Source organism: Dryobates pubescens, chromosome 17 (assembly GCF_014839835.1).
Source record: "Dryobates pubescens isolate bDryPub1 chromosome 17, bDryPub1.pri, whole genome shotgun sequence".
Lineage (NCBI taxonomy): Eukaryota > Metazoa > Chordata > Aves > Piciformes > Picidae > Dryobates > Dryobates pubescens.
The window spans coordinates 9,408,168-9,429,245 of record NC_071628.1 but is presented as its reverse complement, the minus strand read 5'-3'; the positions used below and the strand labels follow the sequence as shown (position 1 = coordinate 9,429,245).

The 21,078-nt window shown below is 51.1% G+C and overlaps 1 protein-coding gene across 1 annotated transcript in view; it reads left to right on the top strand.

The window, feature by feature from the left end:
* Nucleotides 1-7,376: 7,376 nt before the first annotated feature.
* The window catches only part of ANP32A (acidic nuclear phosphoprotein 32 family member A), a 30,134-nt gene continuing 16,432 nt past the window's right edge, over nucleotides 7,377-21,078 (top strand). Inside the window, exon 1 of the mRNA XM_009903866.2 lies at nucleotides 7,377-7,585. Coding sequence (XP_009902168.1) covers nucleotides 7,532-7,585 — 54 coding nt within the window. The 5' untranslated portion in view covers nucleotides 7,377-7,531. The remainder of the gene's footprint in view (nucleotides 7,586-21,078) is intronic.

Genomic DNA, 21,078 nt, shown 5'->3' with positions numbered 1-21,078 from the left:
CACCGGAGATTCGCGGAGCGGCACCGATTGTTCGCGGGTCCTGTTGTTTCGCAGTCGGCCCCGCAGGAGCGGCGGGACGGGAGCGACCCACTGTGGAAGGGGAATCGAGGCGGTGGTGGAGGGCGCGGTGCGAAGGCTGGGCGGAACGGGGCGGTGATGGGAGGCACTGGGGCTGGCGCAGCGATACTGGGGGTAAGCGGCAGGATGGACCGGGATAGGGGTGCACAGCGGGCTGGGGGGATCCTGGCCAGGGATCTGAGGGCAGACTGAGGTGGTGGAGGTCCCTGGGAGTAGGGTGCAGGAAGCCGCGGGGACGAGGGATCGGGCTCTCGGCAGCACACGGAGCCCAGCGTGGCCTGGACCTAGCCACCTGGCTCTGCCCCATGCTCACACAAATAAAATGGAAACCGCCCTGAACGCGCCGTTCCGTCCTCCCAGCCCTGCCCCAGCTCTGCCATAGCCTCGGCAGCTGCCTCTGCCCCACTGCCCCTCACCGTGGCCTCTGTCACCGACACGCTGGAGCCAAGCCAAGAAGCAGCAGCCAGGGCTAAAGGGGACAAATCCCATCCAGCACCTTCCACTGTGCCTCCAAAAGGGCTAGCAGTCAGCTGGGGATGTGCAAACCAGCCGTGTTGCAGGGCTGGGCAAGGTGGCCATGCCAGCGCCACATCCCCCACTGCCACCGTGGCACACACCCGGGCAGCCTCATGGGCAGGCACACACCTCGGCAGTGCAGCCCAGCCTGAGGGATGATCAGGGGAATTGGGAAACCTGTGCACACCAGGGGACAGTGGTGTGGTGCAGCTTTGCTATGGCACTGGCACTCATCCTGCTCCACCTCACACAGCAGCCCCACAGCTAGTAGGCACAAGTGGGTGGTGGGCAACCCTGGAGGGACTCCAGGAGTCACCAGGAGGTGGTTCAGGTGACTGTTGGCTGGGTTCAGCCAACAGCTTGGTGGGAACTCGGGACCTCTGAGGGTGCTGTGGCAGAGGTACTTGGGCAAAGCTGGGGAAGGGCTGCCTCAGGCACAGTCCTCATCCCACACCCCATGTCAGCTGCAGATGAAAGCTCAGGGGGCTGGTAGGGAATGGGGAGGCTGGTGGACCTCCATGCGTGGTACAGCTAGCAGGGTGAGGCTCCCCGGGGCTGGTGGTGGCAGTGACCTGGGGTTTGCTTTTAGACCAAGAGCCTGCAAGTTGGTCATGACGCAGTCTGGCTGCAGACCCTGAGTGCTAAACGCCCAGGTTCTTGAGGAAGCCACAGCTGGGTTCTCCCCAGGTGTGAATGCTGGCCCCAGCACAGAACATTTAAGGTGCGGTGGCAGGGAGGACACTGTGCCCAGCCATGTGCCTCCTGCCACACACCAGCCCTAAACTGGGGATGATAGTGAAGAGGTCCTCAGTAGTGTGGGATGTCATGAAGATGTCATCATCTGTCCCCAGGATGGAGTTGGCTGTCTTAGTGCTGGTGAAGCTCTTCTCCTCTGTGCCAGCCTCTGCTGAGCTGCATGTGGGAGGGGAGGAGAGGGCAGCTGTAAGCCACCCAGGGGATCCCAGCCATGGAATCAGCATTGTTTTGGTTGGAAAAGGCCTCAAAGATCAGAGTCCAACTATCGACCTAACACCACCATGGCTACTAAACCATGTCCTAAAGTGCCATGTTCACGTTTCTTGAACACCACCTCCCTGGGAACACTTCAGGATACCATGAGAAGTTTTGGTGTGGTTTGAAACCAAGCAGACACTGGGGCAGGGAGGTTGGACTGTATGATCTCCAGAAAGTTCCTTCCAACCCTTATCACTGCATGAAACTCCGCTCTTTCCATCCAGCCTGCTCTGCAGTTGGGAAGCAGAAGGTGGTGTTACCCTTTTGGTGCTCCCAGTCTGGTGTTGGGTAGAAGGTTGGACTTGATGATTTTGGAGGTCTTTTCCAACCTTAATGATTTCATGATCTCTCTCACTCACACCACAAGCAGCAGTGGACATGGCAGATCTGTTTCATACTGGCAGACATCACCACGGCAGCTGCACTGCTAACGATGTCCCATGAATCACATCCCTCTTCAAGTCCCCTGCCCAAAAACTGTCTTCACTTTCATCCTCGCTGCTTAAACTGTCAGGCTGGAAAGCTCCCCTGTCCACCACAATGAGCTTCATACAACATGGTTATCCTACAGCCAGTGCTTCCTCAGGCTTTGAGGGTAAGAAAGAGCCACACTACCTTCTTCTGAAGCACTTCTGCCAAATCAAAACTTGATCAGTCTGTAAAGTACCAAAACTGTGTTTCCTTTTTCCTTCCCTGAAAACAGCAGAATGAGGAAAATACTCCCAGAAGTGAGGCTCCAGCACCCTCACACCAAAGAATTTTCTCCTTCTGCTGACATGCAACCTCCTGGCTCCAGCTCATGCCCATTGCACCTAATCCTGTCACTAGGCACCACAGACAAAAGTCTGGCCCCATCCTCTTGCCCTCCATCTTTTAGCTTTTGCTGAGCGTTGAGCAGATCCCCTCTGGGGCTTCTCTTCTCCAGCCTGAAGAGCCCCAGAGTCTCTCAGCCTTTCCTCCTTACAGAGATGCTCCAGTCCCCTCAGCATCTTCATAGCCTATGCTGGACTCTCTCCAGTAGTTCCCTGTCTCTCCTGCACTGGGGAGCCCAGAACTGGACACAACACACCAGATGTGGTGTCACTAGGGTCAGGGCAGAGGGGGAGGAGAACCTCCCTTGACCTGCTGCCCACACTCCATGCACCCCAGGAGACCACTGGCTTTCTTGGCCTTGCTGGCTTATGCTGAACTTCAGTTTCATTTTGATACCACCACTGACTGCAGTTACTATATGGTCTCTAAAGCTCCCTTCCCACTCAAACCAGTCTGTGATTCTCTGTATTGGTCAGTTTATTCCTGTACACCACCACCACCAAAAAAAAGAGTGAGAAACTTTATTTCTTCCCTTGTTCTACTCATTATGAATTTCCAGGCTCCACTGGTGTGCCTGATATTGTGCAAATAAAAAGGAGAAATCACATCTTATACTCAGCTCTGGGGACAAAGAACACCAAACCAGCCAGTTTTGAGACACACCAGAAGTATTCACCTCATCATCTCCTAATTTGCTCATTCCTTCTCATTCCATACATTGCTTTAAATAACCTCTCTTCATTGCTTCCCTGAGCTTCCCAGCTGAGTATCAACCTGTGACTTGAAACTCTCCTAGAAAACAGAATGCTGTGACAGAAATGTGGAGTATTCAGAAGCAATTAATGCCCAAACCAGTGGGAATCATTCCTAAGTCAGAGCAATTACACACTGGTCCCAGAAGCAGGTGCTGAAAAGCCTTGTTTTTAACTCACCCAAGTCCCTCAAAGGGATGATTACACTTAAAAAAAATAAAAGTATATAAAAAGAGCAAACACCAGCAGACAAGAGCCCTTCTGGGTTTAGACTCAGCCACTTGGTTTACACCTTGCTAACTGCTGCTGGGAGATTTAAACAAGTGAACAGCAGACAGAAGGCACTGCACCAACACCCAAGCCTCTTAAAACAGCACTAAGCTCCAGAGCTTATTCATCCAGCCTTTGGAGCTCTTCATCTCTGGTTTGGTTCTGCCTGTAGCATTCCTCTATTGATTTTAAGGGTCTCAAAGCATAAATCTGTGATGATAGAAAAGTTATGTAGTTTCCCAGTGCTTATTTTTGTCCCTTTTCCTCAGAATTTCTGGGTATCAGCAGTCAATACTGTTCTAAATTTGCCTCAGTGACCAGCTTAGTAGGGCCTGTTGTGACAGGACAAGGGGTGATGTTTTGAAGTAAAAGGGAGATTCAGACTGGTGAGAAGAGAGAAGTGTTTGGCACTGAGGGTGGTGAGACCCTGACTCAGGTTGCCCAGAGTGGTGGGAGCTAACCAACACTGGACCCATTCCAGGCTCTGAGCAGCCTGCTCTAGTTGCAGATGTCCATGCTGACTGCAGGGGGATGGACTAAATGAGCTTTAAAGGTCCCTTCCCACCCAAACCAGTCTGGGACTCTATAACATTGCAGCTATGCTGGTGGGGAAGCTAAGGGATGATTTAAGAACAGAGTTTTCCCTTTCTGGCTTCCATCTTTACATGGCTCAGAAATGACCAAAGAAGCCTTTACAGCAAATATGAAGGAAAGCATTGTCTAAATGTAGCAGGGACAAACAAGACACCAGCACATCTACAAAGACCTATTATAAGGCACAAAAAACAATCAGCAACTCATTGCAGCCAATGCTCAGCTACCCAGCAACATACCAGAACTTCATGCATGGTGCATGGGACAATCCTAAAACCACAGAATGGCTTGAAAGGCTGGGAGGAACCTTAAAGTTCAGCTAGTTCCAACCCCCCTCACCCCCACCATGGTCAGCGAGATCTTCAGCGGGTTGCTCAAGGGCCCATTCCAACCTGGCTTTGAACACTTCCAGGCTTGAAGTCTTCCCAAGTTCTCTGGGCAACCTGCTCCTTTGCCTCACCCCTCCTAAAGTCCAGAAGCCCTTGTGTTACTGTAAGGCTGCAGTAGTCATGTGGAAAGAGAAACTATCCATAACAAAACATTAACTGTGGATGCAATACCCTAACTGGCCAAATCAGAGTTAAAGTTTTTAAAGCTATAACAAGGAAGGCATAGCCTTATCTGAGGAGTTTCTACAGCAAAGGCTTTTTACCATTTCAGATCTTGGGCCAGGATTCTGACCTATGATCAGAACATGCAAAGCTGTATTTAGTTTCCCTTTCATACAGTTAACCACAGAGCACTTCAAGCAATGACAAAAGAAAAGGGAGAAACACACAAACCATGTACAAAAAAATCAAACATTACCTGTAGTGATTACACTGCTTACTCACAATACTCTTCATACTTGAGCTTTAAAAGCCAGAACATACAGGTAATATTTTCCATCTTCCACGGGGAGACCAACCAGGGATCCCACAGAAGAGTTTCCCAGCACCGTAAGCAGGGCTCAGACACGGGGAGGTTCCACACACTGTGTCAGTGCAAGGTATTTCGAACCAGTGACATCCACCACAGACAGCTGACATAGAAATGCATCACCCAAACTCCTCAATTAAGACTCGGCATCACTTCACCAAAACCTAACAGCTGCTGCTTGCAGCCTAACCAGAGCAAACCCAGACCCTTCAAAGCATCACAAGCTGCGTCTTTAAAGCTGACCGTTATTTTTGTATCCTTCTCGTATCCTTTCGTGGCAGTGGCTCCAGCCACCAGGGGTGTGGGTTGGTTTTTGTTTTGCGGCTGTTTGTTTACCCTGCAAAGCTTTCTCTACAGTTTATTTACTGTTGAGGTGGGATCCATCAATATCCCGCCCCTGGAACGTTTCCTCTCGTTTTTAGTTCTCCAAAGGGCTCTCAAACCCTCACGACACAAGCAGCGCACACAGGAGGGGAGCAGAGGGGAAAACAAACGTTCAGTTTGGGGTTTCAACTTCGAGTGAGTTTCCCCAAATAGTTTGAAAAGGGGAGGAGGGGAGGGCGATTTTACACAGCTTTATATAAATCACACACACAGGTCATTCTTCCTTCTGACAAAACAAAGGGAAAAGCAACTTTGCATTTTCAAACACTTTTAATATTACATTTGATTAACCCACACTTTGCTGCCATGATAAAAGTTTGTTCCCTAAGACCTCTGCCACAAAAAATAAGTTCCAGACCAAACCTTCTGTTGTGAAGCCTCAGCCCAGGGGCCAACCTTTGTCTTCACACCTGTAAAGGAGAATTTAAAACAGAGCCAAAATAAAATTCACCCCGATCCTGAAGCCCTAAACACTTTTTAGATTCCAGAACTACTGCAGTAGCTTCTAACCAGTGCCACAGAAGAATAAATTACCTGTCCATGCCACAGACAAAAATCAAAATGCAACAGCTCTTGCACCCAGGTCATAACAAGGCCCCAAATAATACTGCAGAGTAATAGAAATTACTTTTCACATTAAACTGGGTCCAGCTTGACCTTCCTCCCTGCTCACACACTCTCAACAGAACTTGTGCTTAGTTGTCATCTTATTCCTGACAGTTCATCCCTAGATGAAGTAGGTCAACAAAGTATCTCCATCCTGCACTGCAAAGTATTGTGACAAGACAGACAGCCTTCCATCAGTTCTCATCTTTTTGTTGATGCTGGATAGCAAATGTGCCAAACAACGTTTTTACAGCTCTGTCTTTTCCAACCACCCGGGGTGAAGCAAAGTTAAACAAGTCCACTGAAACTCCAGCAGCTGTGCATAAGGGAACAAGCAGGAACGTCACCAAACAAATAAAGCACGCTTTATCTATCGTCTGCTAAAATGCTCCCCCACGTTTGTTAACAAAAGCAGTCACAAGTCCGTGGAGCCCAGCAAGCGTGAGGTTTTGCCGCTCCCTGAATGCTTATGGATCCAATACCCGACACAGGCAGCAAGCCCTGCCAGGACACATCTGACACCTCGTTTCAAAAGTCAGCCTGGAAGAAGATACAGGAGATACCTCCTGTTGCACCACAGGCCCTAGCCCACTGCTTCATCCAGCAACAGGGTCTGAAGAGCAGGCTCGGGTGACACACTCAGATCGGCTACAAGCACCTCCAGAGCTTCTCCAGCATTTCCAGAGGAAATCACCCGACGCGATATTTCTGAGCACAACCAACGCCTCTCGCCTCTCTCCCTCTGTCCGCAGCAGCCCCTTCGCCGAGGGAAGGGGGAAGCCCCCACGCTGACAGCTCGGCCCGGCACAAGCAGCACCGCCACCCCCCGCGCTCTCCCGCCGCGGGGACCCCGCTGAGGGCGAGCGGGTGCCGGAACAACAGGGTGGCTTCGCTTCGCTTCCCTTTTCTTTCCCCTTCCCCTCAGGGCCGCCGCTGAGGCGATCCGCGCCCCGCCCCCGCCCGCCGGGCCGCCCGCCTCCCGCCTTCCCCGCCCGCCGCCGCCCCGCTCCGCACCTTTCCCTCCCTTCCTGGCTGCTCGCCCCTTGCTCGGGCGGGCTCTCCGGTTTTTAGGGGCCGCTCCACCCGCCCCGCACCTCGACGCCCTCCCCTAGGATCCAGCAGGCGCGGAGGGAGGGGGCGGGAGGTGGGAAGCGGAGCGGAGCTGGGCGGGAGAAGGCAGAGCGAAGCCCCATCCCCACCGCCGAGCCCGCCGCCGCCGCTCCTTCCCCATCAGCCACTAGCACGGAATGATCCTCCGCTCCCAGCCGGGCTGTCCCCCTGGCCGGCTTCGCCGCTCCCCCATTGGCTTCCACCTCCCCTTGCCCGCCCCATTGGCTCCGGCCTGGCGTTTCAGCGCTGCGGTTGGTGGAGAAGGACGTAAATCAGGCCGGAGCCCCCGGGAGTGCCCGCCTCCGCAGTTATCAGGTTAGTGTTCGCCGCGGTGCTGGGGCTCGGGATTCCGAGCGGAGCTGGTTGAGCCCTCAAAGTGCCTCACCGAGCGCGCTGGCTTTGGGGGGGTCTCCATCGGTGGTGTCACTGCGACCAGCGGAGCCGGCGACAGCGAGCGACTCCCGCCAGCCACGGACATGGACATGAAGAAAAGGATCCACTTAGAGCTGCGGAACAGGACGCCCTCAGATGTAAGCAATGCCAAAAAAAATATTAATAATTAACAATAATAATAAAAAATCCATCGTATCGTTATTTTATTTACATATTTTTTTTTTTTTGGTGTGCGTGTGTGGGATGCATCCCAGCCCCACCGGGCTCGGAGAAGGTGGCGGTGGTGGGGGGGAAGCGGTGGTGACGGTGGGGCCGGTGCTGCCCTTGAGGTGCCTACCTGTGTGTGGGGTTGCGTGGGGCTGTGCACCTCAGTTTGAGGGGAGCCCCAAGGGCGCAGGCTTTACTGGGGGGAACTGGAGGCTGGCTCCTGACTCTGCCGGTGTGCGATGCCTCGGAGAGGGGAGTGTGTGTGTGTGTGTGTGTGTGTGTGGTGGGGGGGGGCTCGCCGGGCATTAAATACAAATAAGTTGGTTGCTCCTCTCTCGGCGTGTTTAGTTGGCAAATATTTGTGCTGGGTGCTGGGCAGGGAGAGGCAGGCAGGGACTGCGAGGGAGTTGGAGATGGTTTAGTTTAAAGTGCGTCTTCATTTCTTTGCAGTGATCAGGCAAGAGAGACTGGGGAGCCATATTTGTAACTTTGTAGTCCTCATGAACGCGCCCTTTCTCTCTCTCTCTCTCTCTCTTCTCTCTCTCTCCAGATGCTGAGAAGATAAAAGAATTTTTAAAGCAATGCTTAGCGGTTTTTTGTTGGCTTTTTTTTTTGGGGGGGGGGGAGGTCGGGTATCGGCGGCGGTAGAGCGAGTGGTGAATTGGGGGTGTGGGGGGGTGGAAATTACAAGAAATAAACGCACTCTCCACCCCCTCCATCCCCACACACGCACAAAAAGACTGGATGTGTGCGTGTGCGTGTTTTTCTCCCCCCCTACCACCACCGTTCCCCCTCTCCGTTCCTCTCCTTCCCCCGGGGCCGGACTTCAGGTTGTTGTTCCGCGTCTCGCAGAATAAACGAGAGAGCGAGCGAGAGAGAGAAAACTTTGTCAGGACAGGGAAAAAAAAGAAAGAAAGAAAGAAAAGGAGGGGGTCCGACAAAAAAAAAAAAATCCCAACCGAAAACACCCCAAAAAGAGGCGGTGGCGCTCGGGGGGTTGCCTAAAGGCAGGCGGGTTCCTGAGCCCGCTCCGGCGGGGCTCGAACTCGGGGAGCACGGGGGAGGCTGAGGGCAAGCGGCGGGGAAGACCCTTCCCCTCCCTGCCCCGCTGGGGCCCCTGCTGCCGCCGCCGCCGCCACTCAGCCCTTGCATAATGGCCGGGGAGGGCGAGGTGTGCCCCGGCCCCGCCACCGCGGAACGGGAAGGGGAAGAAGTGGAGGGAACGTACCTCTCCGGGGGGAGGGCGGAGGCAGAGCGGCGGGACGCGGCCCCGTGGCTTTTCGGTGGCCTGAGCGCGGTGTCCGAGGGACAAAAGGCTGGGGCAGGTCCACGGAACCTGCTCTTTAAAGTTTAAAAACTCCTGGACGAGGAGGAGGATGGCGGCAGGGTGGTAGTGATGATGATGATGGTGCTGGGGGGAGGAGGGCTCCCGCCACCACCGCGGCGCACGGCGGCTGCCCGGCCCTGCGCGGCCCGCGGGGGGCTCATTGTTCAGGCGCGGGGGGCACCATGAGGCGAGCGGGGCCGGTCACCGAGCACCCCCGTCCCGCTCCACATCCCAAGCCTGGCTCCACCAGGGCCGCTCCCGGCCCCGCGCTGGCAGCGCCACACCGCAAGTAGGACGCGGCGCCATGTTTTTTTTTTTTCTTCCCCTTCCTCCCCCCTCCCTTTTCGCTTCTCCTCCTCCTTCTCCTCTTCCTCAGCTGTAAGCGGAGGGATCAGCCGGCCGCGGGCCGCCCCACCAGGGACCCTCAGCGCTGGGCTGTGAGGGGAGCCCCGCCGCCTCTCTCCGGTCCTCCCGCCCGCCCCGCCGCCACCGGTCCGGGGCGGGGGTAGCGGCGGTGTGTGGAAGTGCGACATGAGGCGTTGGCGGAGGGGGGCCCTTCCCGCCGGCACTGCGGCGGGGGCCGGGCGGCGGTGGCGGCGGCGGCGGAGGGGCGCCCGGGCGCCCTCTCCGACATGACTGCCAGCCGCCGGGGCTGCCATTTTGTCGCCGTCGCCACCGAGCGCAGGGCGGGAGGAGGCTTGTGACGACCGCAGCAGGATGAGCCAGGAGGGTAAAAAGGCACCGTCCTCCACCCCCACCAACCCCTTACTCTTTTAATTATTATGATTATTTAATCCCGCGGGTGCTGCTGCAGGGCGGAGGGAGGGAAGGCGGGGGGGCAGGCGGGCGGGCGGGCTGGCTCCCTGCTTCCCGCCCTGCCGTGGGGACCGGGCCCGTACCTGCCCTGCCCGCCCCGCCCCGGTAACGCCCGCCCGGGCGGGAACGGGGTTGGGGGGTGCCCCTGCAGCTTCCCCCGGGGTGGGCAGCAGGGTGCTGGGACTACGCCTTCTCCCTGGGTAGGTCCTTGCTCCAAGGTCGGTCTCTGCTTTTGAGGACTCATTTCATTTTTTTAGAATTTCCATTTTTTAACATTTTTGTTTCCCCCCTTTCTCCCCTAATTTGGTTCAGTTTGCCCACCACCCCTACTGCTGGAGGCTTTCTCATCACCGTTTGAAACACATTTACAGTTTAAAGACTTGATTCAAGGTGTGTTAGGTATAAACTGGACTTTATTTTTTTTCCCCTCCTCCACGCTTGGATTTTGTTCAGTTTTGGGGTGTTGTTTTTTTTTTTGGCTGTGTTCTGGCTTTTGCCCCAAGGAAAGTTGAGCGAGCTGTGCTCCGGTGGGGGTTCACTGTTCCTCAGCGTTCAGCTGGTTGTAAAATAAGGCTTGTTCAACCTGTCACTTGTGCTTTTTCCCTGCTGACCTTTAACTCTTGTCAGTGAGTGATGCGTATCAGCGCTCCCAGAGTAGGGATGGTGACGATCAGCTCCGTTACAAAGCCAAATCTTTTCGGGTTTCATCCCAAGGAGGGTAGAGATTCCATTTGGGAAGGCTGCTCTGTTTAGAGTTCGGTTTTTCTCCATTACAAAGCCAAATCTTCCTTGTTTCATCCCAAGGAGGATAGAGATTCCATTTGGGAATGCAGCTCTGTTTTGTAAAGCCGTCGGTTACAGATGTGTGCGTGTGCTTTTTGCATCCTGGAGGATTAAGTCCCTAGTTTGAAGTCCCTAAAATACCTATTAAAATAAAATTTGGCTAAATCCTGCTAGTGCTTTAGCTAAAATACTCGCAGTTGGACTTTAGAGGTGATTCTAAAGCTGTTGCCATTTGTTGATGGGTTTTACGAAGTCTTTGGGCAGCAGTAGGATGGTTCTGTTAATTTGCTTTGGTTAATCTCTAATTCGATAGTATTTGCCCATCTTCTGTGGGGCAAGCATAATGTTCAAACTTCACACAGTGTCACACAGATAAATCTTGGTGCAGATAACCCTGAATCTGCTTGGCCTGGAGCTTTTGCCCAATACATGCTGGGATATTGTGGTGACATCTATTTCATATTGCCTCTTGTCAGAGCTCCCAGGTTCAAAACTCTTAGTAAATCAAAGTTTGGCAGTAGGATGCTGTAGTGGTGTGCTTGTTTCTGAGCCTCTGTTAAGGCTTTGCAGGCTGAGCTGGCTAACGCTGCTCTTGTGTAAGAATATTCTGTGCTGCTGTGCATCTGAGCTGCTTGCTTCCAGCTGTTAAATCGGACAACCCTGTGAGGTTACGTGTTGACTAATATAACAGAAATGCCCTGAAGTGTATTTTGTAGGAGCGGTTTCTTTCTTTTTTTCCCCCCCTCTTCAGCCTTTAGTTTGATTGTTTTAATTCTCCTCCCATTTCATGCTAATTCAGTGTTGGTCTGGGGGTTTGGTGCTTGAAAACTGTGTTGCACAGACACAGAGTTGAGCTTGTGCATCAGCTTTCCACCCAGATTTTCATCTTTGCATCCCACAATTGCCTTTCATGGTCACTTTCTGTAGTGTGCTTGCTGCAGCCTTTGTCACTTACCTTATCCAGATGTTTGTTTGTTTGTTTTCTGATTAACTACCTGCTAGGTATGATTCTTCTGGGTGAGTTTCCTACAGACCCATCAGCTGGTCATGATGTAACTGCTGACTGATGTAACTGGTGCATGTTTCCGGCTGTTCTTGTTCATTCCCGTCGTAAACTCATGAGTAAAATGCAAAAGGCTGTGACACAGGTTAAGCACTGAGGCTGTTAGCTGTGTGATACAGAGGGTAGGTTTGTGAAATTGGGCACAAACCTCCTCGTTTCTGGGTTACAGCTACCACACTGCTTCGTTTAGTCTGAGGATTTAGTGCTTCACCAGCTCAAAATCAGGGCAGTGAAAAAATACTGACTGTGAGGTTGTTTCTTGTGCTTCTCCTTACTCTGTTGTACTTCAAAACTTGTCAGTCTGATCTGACTTGGGTTTTCTGTAGATTTTAACTCTGAAGGGAAATGCAGTGCAAAAATCTACCCAAAGTGTTCTTTCAAAGAATATAAATGAAAGGATTCTCCCCCTCACCCGCCCCAAGCTAGTTCCTTGTTGTGATGCTTACAAGAACAGTAAAGAGTTTAAAGTGACACACATCACTTCAAAGGCCTTCACTTCAAGTATTTAGGTCTTGTGTATTGGGTACAGCTACATCCTTTTTGGCTTTCCCCAGACTGAGCAGGCTCAGAATACGTAGGAAGGGTTGGAAGCAAAGTGGGATATGCTTGTGTCTGGGGAGCCATGAGATCAGCACGTCCAAACTCCGTGTGGCATTTGCAGATTATCCAGGATTTTTGCAGGCTTGTATCACTTAACCACTTCTGTGGCTGACAGCAGGGCGGGAATGTGCATAGATGTACCCAAAACTCAGCGAGTTTGTGCAACAGCTGCTTTTTCAAGGCTCGGAATTTCCAGCTGCAAAGCTCTGAAGTTGCATCCTGTCGGATGATGGATGGATCCTCCGCTCGGAGAGGCTGCAGCCCACAGAAGTCAGGCTAGAGGATGGCTTGATGTGTGAGCTGTCCTCATGGAAATACAGACTAGTTTGAGTTGACTTTGGCAACGTTTGACAAATTCTCTTCACCTGGATCAAGTTTTAAGCATATGGAAGGAGCTATGAATGTAGAGTTGAAACCCACCAGTATGTGGATCCCAAACTGGTTGCCTAATTGCCTCATTTTAATGTGAAGCTGCTAGAAAGTAGCAACATCTTCAGTATTCCTTTTTGGTTTTAACCCTCAGCTCCTGAAAATTCCCCTTTGACTATCAAACATATAAAGTACAGTCCCAATTACAACATTTTCTGTACGATTCAGGTGTGTGTCCAAACCCTGGCTTGATTAAAACACACCAAGAGAAATAATCTGGGCTTTACTTGATGTAAATATGTTGGTAGCCCATCAAGAAAGACATCTGAGGAAACAACAGTGCTTGCCTGCCTGTAAAATGAATAAAGTTGAAACAAGGGAGAAGGAAAAACAAACAAAAAGAGAGAGAAAACCCAGGAGGTTTGTACTAAGAAGCTTTTTAGGGTTAAGCCTGGTTGTTATAATCCATCCTTGCAGCAGGATTTGTGTGTTATATATCAATAAATAGAATTGTGCCCTAAGTCTGCACCCAAACTGGAGTGTTTCAAGGTACCTTTTAGGAGGGATTGAGGGCTTGTCAATTTAGTTTTTTTGCTGTATTTAAAAGACTGTCTTACCTACTTCAGTGATGCTTTTGAAATGCAGTTTGACTGGTGGCACAAGTTTCAGGGGCTGTTTAGATTTGCATCCTGTCGGGTTGACCTCAGCCAATTTTTCCTGTTTCCTTCATTCTGTGGATGAGTTTCCACATCCTCCTGTAAAGGTACAGGAGGTGATAAGCTGGAGGAGGTTGAAAATGAAGAACTGGACCTATGAAATTTGTGAGTTCTACACTTTGAATATTTTTTTGAATGAATTAGGAGGAAGGGAAGGTTCTGGGAGTCTCCCATCCCTGGAGACATTCAAGATCAGACTTGATGTGGCCCTGGGCAGCTTGATCTAGTTGAGATGTCCCTGCTGACTGCAGGGGTTTGGATGAGATGACCTTTGAGGGCCCTTTCCAACCTGATGCAGTCTGTGAATCTGAGTAGTTCTGGTTGCACACCAGATCTCCAGGAGCCTTTGGGAGGGAGCAGAAGTCCCCCGTGACGCCGGGAAGGGAGGTCCTCTCTTTGCCACCCGCCGAGGCCGGTTTGCTGTTCGCGGAGCGCGTGATGGCTTTCAGCAATTTTGACTGACAAACAGCTCAGCTCAATGAACCAAACCCTCTGTGTCTGCAGCAGGGTCCGAGTCTCAAGTGGGAATAGAGAGCAGGGATGTTTGTGTTGTGCTTTGGAGTGATGGACACTTCTCAGCTATTTCGGTGACACTGCCGGACTTGTTCTGCATATAATTTTTGCCCTGTCTCCTCTCTTGCTCAGCCTTCCTGCAGACAAAACAGCTACTAAATACATAGTCTGTATTTTTTGACTAGGTTGCTAAAATCAGTCCTGAAGCCCTTGCGTGTCTAAGCACGACCTTTGAAATCATTCCAAAGAGAAGAAAATAAACCTCAGTGCTTTGCCTTGGTGCAAAAGTTGTGCTGCTGGCTTTCGGAGTGCTCCGTTTGTCCATCCCCTTGGTCCTACCCAACACTTTTCCCTTCAAAGCCATTACAAAGGGGGGGAAAAAAGCTCAGAAAAGCTTATCTTCTGCAAGTGTGATTTGTGTTCTGTAGCAGCTGACATCTTCAGAGGCTGCTTTTTGGATTAAATATGCAGCTCTTGAAATTAGCCTTCATTTAAATGCAGCGTTTTTGTCTTTCTGTGTGGCTCTACATCAGCCCTTTGTTGCTGAGGGCACTTTGGAGTTAATGTGCAACCCAGCAAAGGAAGAGCAGCAGCTAAAGGCTTCATGCATCTAACCCAAAGGTTTTCAAATCGAAGGTGTTGATGAAATCTTACTTCTTGCTTCTGGGTTATTTAGTGAATTAAAAGCACTGTGAATGTGGCATCAGGCACTTGGATTCTGACTGACACATGGGGATGAAGGGGTCCATTAGTCACCCACTCAAGCCAGGATCAGAGCAAAGCACTCTCCTGGTTGGTGATACCATCTGTAGAAAAGAATCCCAGCATGGTGAGTGTTGGGAGGGATCTCTGGAGATCATCCCATCCAACCCCCTTGCTAAAGCAGGGTCACCCACAGCAGCTTGCTCAGCATCATAATGACCAGGTGGATTTGGAATCTCTCCACAGAAGGAGACTCCAAAACCTCTCTGGGCAGCCTGCTCCAGGGCTTCAGCATCCTCGCACCAAAGAAGCTTCTCAACTTCAGATGTAACCTCCTGGGCTCCACCTTGTGCCCATTGCCCCTTGTCCTGTTGTTTGGCACCACTGACAGTAGTTTGGCCCCATTCTCTTGTCCCTCACAGGCCCTTTAGCTCTTGCTGAGCAGTGAAGGAATCCCCACTCAGGGGAGATCTCAGAAGATCCCCTCAACAGCCCCAGGTCTCTCACCTGTACTGGGGCAGGGTGTTATTCCTGCCAGTGTGCAGGACCCTACGCTTATCTATGTTGAACTGCCCAACTCTCCAGCCTCTCCATGTCTCACTGAATGGCCACACAGCCTGCAAGTGTCACCACTCCTCCCAGCTTTGTATCATCAGCAAACTGGCTGAGGATCCACTCTGTCCCTTCACTGAGGTTGTTCATGAAAGTATTGAACAAGACTGAACCCAGAACTGAGCCCTGGGGACTACCCAGAGAAGCAAACAACATTCTTGTGAATACTAAAAAGCATTTAATGGAAAAATCAATTTCATCTTGTAGTTGAAACAGTGTCTGAAGAAGTATTTGGAGTTTTTAAACTGAGTTTTGCTGCTCACACTGGGAAGAAAACCCCCAAACTGGTTGTCTGCTGCTGAATGAGCCAGCATTTGGTGTCACTGGAGCTCGCTCCTGAGTTATTAATCAGTGTGGAGCTCGTGCATACGGCTCCACTGACCCTTGCAGATGTGTGAACGTGTATTGATGTGACTCACGGGGTTTCTTGGGTGGAGAGTGTGGTGGGGGTTGAGAAAGAATTAACCTCCCATTGTCTTTCTGGAAGTTTTTTCATGCTGGAGATGCCTCATGATTGGATATAAGACATCAAGTTGCTAAGACTCTTCACCCTTGCTACTTCTGTGCTTCACTTGCACCCTTGGTCCCTCATCGAAGAGAGCAAAGGGGTGTAAAATGAGTTGGAGCCATATGTGTTGCTTTCAGGGTTTATGGCTCTGCTATCTAAAATATTAGAGGGTGAAAAAAAGTTGAATTTATTGATACTGAGCCAGGGTTGGTTTGGGTTTGTTTTTTTTCCCCCTGAGCTCTGCGAGCAGACTTAAGCTGTGAACACAGAGCAGCTTTGATTTAAGGGACAGAAAAAATCCCCAACCCCCAACGCAGAACAACAGCCAAACGAACAAAACAACAGACGTTTCCTGTCTCCCCTCCCCTTCTCCTTTGGCCAGGGTGGGGGGTGATGTACTGTTCCCCCATAAAGGCAGAGCAGCCCTGCTGTGCTCATCTTCCTGGCAGTGAATATGAGGGGAGCCCAGCTTGAGGGGAGTTGAAAGTGGTGCCCAGTGATAGGACCAAAGGGTAACGAGGCTCGAACGCAAGTTCCATCTAAAGATGAGGAGGAACTTCTTTCATTTAAAGCTGGCAGAGTAGCCTGCCTAGAGAGTGGTGGAGCCTCTGGAGATACTAGAAACGCGCCTGGATGTGTTCCTGTGTGACCTTCTGTAGGTGACCCTGTCTTGGCAGGGAGGTTGGACTTGGAGGTCCCTTCCAACCCCTACCGTTCTGTGATTCTGTCGTTCCGTGGAAGGTGGCTTTAAACTCCTCTTTAACTGCATCACTTTGAACTTGGGGACAGTGATTTAACAAGCTGCTTAAGGCTGGGCTGTGACAGATGTCCACAGAGGTGTCCATGTGGTCACTGGGTCGATTCTTGGGCTCTAAGCAAATGTTTTCATGCAGTTCCTTGGTTGCACCCTTGGTTGCCTGGAGTAAATCCGATTTTCTTCATTGTGTGATTGTGGGATCAGCTAAATTAAATACTCAAGTGCTTGCTAGGATATAGTTGACAAACACAGAGTAAACCTGTAGAAGAACCATGATTTCATAGTCAAAGACAGCGTTGTAGCCATGAGTATCACTGCTTGGAGTGGAAAAAAAGAGAAGCAGCAAAACTGCATCAGTGTGATGCTGGGAGTTCAATTTCGGGCTTCTAAACCCTCCTCTGAAACATTTGAAGCTGGAAGAGTGGAGCTTTAGACTGGGGATTAGGAAGAAATTCTTTCCAGTGAGGGTGGTGAGACACTGGAACAGGTTGCTTAGAGCAGTTGTGGAGGCTCCAAGCCTGGAGGTGTTGAAGACCAGTTTGGATGAGGCCTTGAGCAACCTGGTCTAGTGGGAGGTGCCCCTGTCCTGGCAGGGGAGCTGGAACTAGGTGATCTTGAAGATCCCTTCCAACCCAAACCATTCTATGAAAAATCTAAAAGGAGGATGAAGCCAGGTGGAGCTCAGTCACTTCTCCCAGGGAACAAGTGGTGGGACATGAAGAAATAGCCTCAAGTTACACCAGGGAGGTTTATGTTGGATATGAGAAAAAAATTTCTTCCCCCAAAGAGCTGTCAAGGCCTGGCCCAGGCTGCTCAGGGGAGTGGTGCAGTCCCCATCCCCTGAGGGTTTTCAAAGCCATGGAGATGTGGTGCTGAGGGACATGGTGTAGTGATGGATTTGGTAGTGTTTGGTTGGGCTTGATCTGAATTACTTCTTCCAGTCCAAACAATTCTGGGTTTCCAAAATCACCTGTTTGGTTGTAAAGAGAAAAAAGCTTCAGTATTGCCTGCAATTGGTGACTCTTCTGCTTTGCTTTTTCGTTGTGGACCTTGGGGTTGGAAGATGTCAGCACTCCTGGACTTTTCCCTCTCTTACTGAATCTCATGGTCTCTGTCGCTAGCTCCTCTTCCCTGGGTATCTCCCTGGGACAATGCTGACCTCTCCCTTGCTCACCAGCCAAGGACTGCCCTGCTGAAGTGGAGTCCCCACTGGAACCCAGCCATGGCACCTGCCTGCCTCCCTCCCCTGTCTGCACTACCAGAGGCAGGAGAGGGCACAGGCAGGCCTGGAGAGGCTCAACAGCTCTCGAGGTATCTTTCAGTTGCCGAACAGCAGCCTAGAAGCTGCTCTGATTTGGGTTGGAGATTGTTCTTGCTCTTTTCTATCAGGAGCTGAACATTTTGTAGCCTGGCTCTGCTGTGTGGTTGCATCCTAGGGGGCTTCATGTGGCTGAAGATCTGTCTTGAATGTAGGTAGTGGGTGGCACATGGGGCCATCTTGTATGTTTTCAGTTCTTCAGCTTGGTTACGTTTGGGTGATCAGACCAGAAGTTGGATCATAGCTTTGAGCCTTCAGAGGAGCTTTGTTAGCCCAAGGTGTTGGAAGAGCCTTGTTCAAGTGGTGGGTTTTTTTTGGCCCAGTCACATTCCAGATAGCATCTGAAATGGAAGTTCATGCAACATTTATCTCCTCCAGTAGAAGCCTCAGAGGAAGCTTGTGATGTGAGCATGGAGAGGTTTAGAGTCTTGCCATCGTGGAGTGAAGGATGAACAACGGGCTTCTGCAAGACTTGGGTGTCATCCTGAGCCTTTGAACCCATGCCTTCCCCACCTAATCAGAACCTTGTAGCCATGGAAGGTTGGCTTCTCTTAAGCTTTGCTACACAAATCAAGTGGAATAGAAACCTAAGGAGAAGGATTTCTGCTCACAGACACCTGGGTCTGTGCAAATACAGGTCTAGAACAGAGCACAAGAACTAGGAGGACACAACTCTTGGTTGTCTGGTTGCAGAAGATTGCAGTGGTCACTTTTGCCTGTGGAGTAATGCATGGACTCTGCAGGCTTTGGAGACCAAAAATCTCCTAAAGAAAGAAATCCAAGTGTCTTGACATTTTGTGTGTCTAAGAGAGGATAAAACTCTCTCTGCTTTCAGAACTAGTTTGGATTTTGCTACTACTTACCACATCAGGCTTCCCTTGCTCTCCTCTCCCTTCTCTCAACAGCTCTGGCCTTCTCCAGGTGAGGTTTCTCATGTGTCAAGAGATGTAAAGGACTCATAGAATCACAGAATCAACAAGGTTGGAAAAGTCCTCAGAGATCGTTAAGTCCAACCTATCACCCAGCACCTCATGACTAACTAAACCATGGCTTCAAGTGCCACCTCCAGTCCTTTTTTGAACACCTCCAGGGATGGTGACTCCACTACCTTCCTGGGCAGCACATTCCAATGGCCAATAACTGTTGTTGTGAAGAACTTTCTCCTTACCTCGAGCCTAAACTTCCCCTGGTGCAGCTTGAGACCGTGTCCTCTTGTTCTGGTGCTGGTTGTCTGGGAGAAGAGACCAACCCCCACTTGTCTACAACCTCCTTTCAGGAAGCCATAGAGAGCAATAAGGTCTCCCCTGAGCCTCCTCTTCTCCAGGCTAAACAACCCCAGCTCCTTCAGCCTCTCTTCATAGGGCTTGTGCTTGAGACCTCTCCCCAGCCTTGTTGCTCACATCAGTGTTCTGGAGCCCCCAGCACAAGAAGGATGTGGAAGTGTTAGGGTGGGTCCAGAGGAGACAACAAAGGTGGTCGGAGGGCTGGAGCACCTCCTCTTTGGGGACAGGCTGCAAGAGTTGGGCTGTTTAGCCTGGAGAAGAGAAGGTTCCAGGAAGACCTTAGAGCAGCCTTTCAGTATTTGAAGGGGGCTGCAGGAGAGTCATAGAATGGCTTGGGTTGGAAGGGGCCATAGAGATCATCTACTCCAATCCCCATGCTATGGGCAGGGATGCCTCTCAAGTAGACCAGGTTGCTGTAGGCCTCAAGCAGTCTGGCCCTGAACACCTCAAGGGAGGGAGCATCCACAGCCTGCCTGGGCAACCTGTGCCAGTGTCTCACCACCCTTGTACCAAAGAACGTCTTCCTAAGATCCAGCCTAACCCTACTCTCCCTCAGCTTCAAACCATTCCCCCTTGTCCTATCACCAGACACCCTTATGAAGAGTCTCTCTCCAGCCTTCCTGTAGGATCCCTTTGGGTGTTGGAAGGCAACTGGAGAGGGACTCATTACAAAGGCATGGAGTGACAGGACTAGGGGTGGTGGCTTCAGGCTGGAAGGATCTCAATTGAGATTTGGCATTAGTAAGAAATTATTCCCCATGAGGGTGCTGGGGCACTGGAACTGGTTGCTTAGAGAAGTTGTGGAGGCTCCAAGCCTGAAAGTCTTCAAAGCCAGGTGGGATGAGACCTTGAGCAACCTGCTCTAGTGGAAGGTGTCCCTGACCATGGCAGGGGAGTTGGAGCTAGATGATTTTTAAGGTCCCTTTCAACTCAAAGCATTCTGTAATTCCCTGATTTGGTTGGGAGCAGTGCAGGACAGAGTTAACACCCTGCTCTCTACCTGCTTTTGTTGATTCAAATGCCACATAGTGGGACATTGCTGTCCTGGGGGTACCATATGCAGCTTCAAAAGCATCTGCTCTGTTGTGCTGAAAATGAGCTGCTCCAGCCTCTGCTGCTTTTGAAGGCAGCAGAATAATCTTTAGACTTGTAAATGTGCCTTTTATCTTCCAAATTTATCTTCACAACTCTGTCCTTCTGTCACCTTCTTAAGCCTTCAGTTGCAGACTGGCATTGGGGAGCTTAGTTCCAAGGTGCTGGATCGCTTAGCTCATGGTCTGCAGGCTTTTGGAGGTGGAAACTTTGCCTTTTTCACCTGTTACAAGGGAAATGTCACATTAATTCTTAGGTTGAAGGTTGGACTTGATGATCCTAAAGGCCTATTCCAACCAAAACAGTTCTATGGTTTTATGAAAGGGCAAGGTGTATCTCAGTAGTTGTCTGCATGTCACTATACTCCATTGATTGTGTTGATGACTCCAGAGCATTGTCAAGGGAGGTAGGGGAAAGTCTGCCCTGCCTTGTGCACAGCCATTGAGTCCCTTGTCACTTGTGGTGACTCCCCTCAAGTCCAGTGAGATGTGGCTGCTTGCAAGGGAGGTAGGGGAAGGTCTGCCCTGCCCTGTGCACAGCCATTGAGTCCCTTGCCGCTTGTGGTGGCTCCCCTCAAGTCCAGTGAGATGTGGCTGCTTGCAAGGGAGGTAGGGGAAGGTCTGCCCTGCCCTGTGCACAGCCATTGGGTCCCTTGTCACTTGTGGTGGCTCCCCTCAAGTCCAGTGAGACGTGGCTGCTTGTCCTTACCCTGGGAAGAGGTTGGATCTCACAGGAGCCCCTGTGGCTATATTAAGGCTGCTGTAGATGCACTGGGAACACAGCTTCATGCTGTAACCATCCTAGGAAGCAGATAAGGGTCCCTCATTATCAAGCAGGCAGCAATGTAGAATGTGATGTCATGAAAGCCATGAAGAACTGGAAGAGATGCTGTAGTTCACAGCTAGCAGTGCAGCTGCACAGATGTGATGTCTTGTGCTGAAAGTGGCCAGGGCTGCCAGAAATA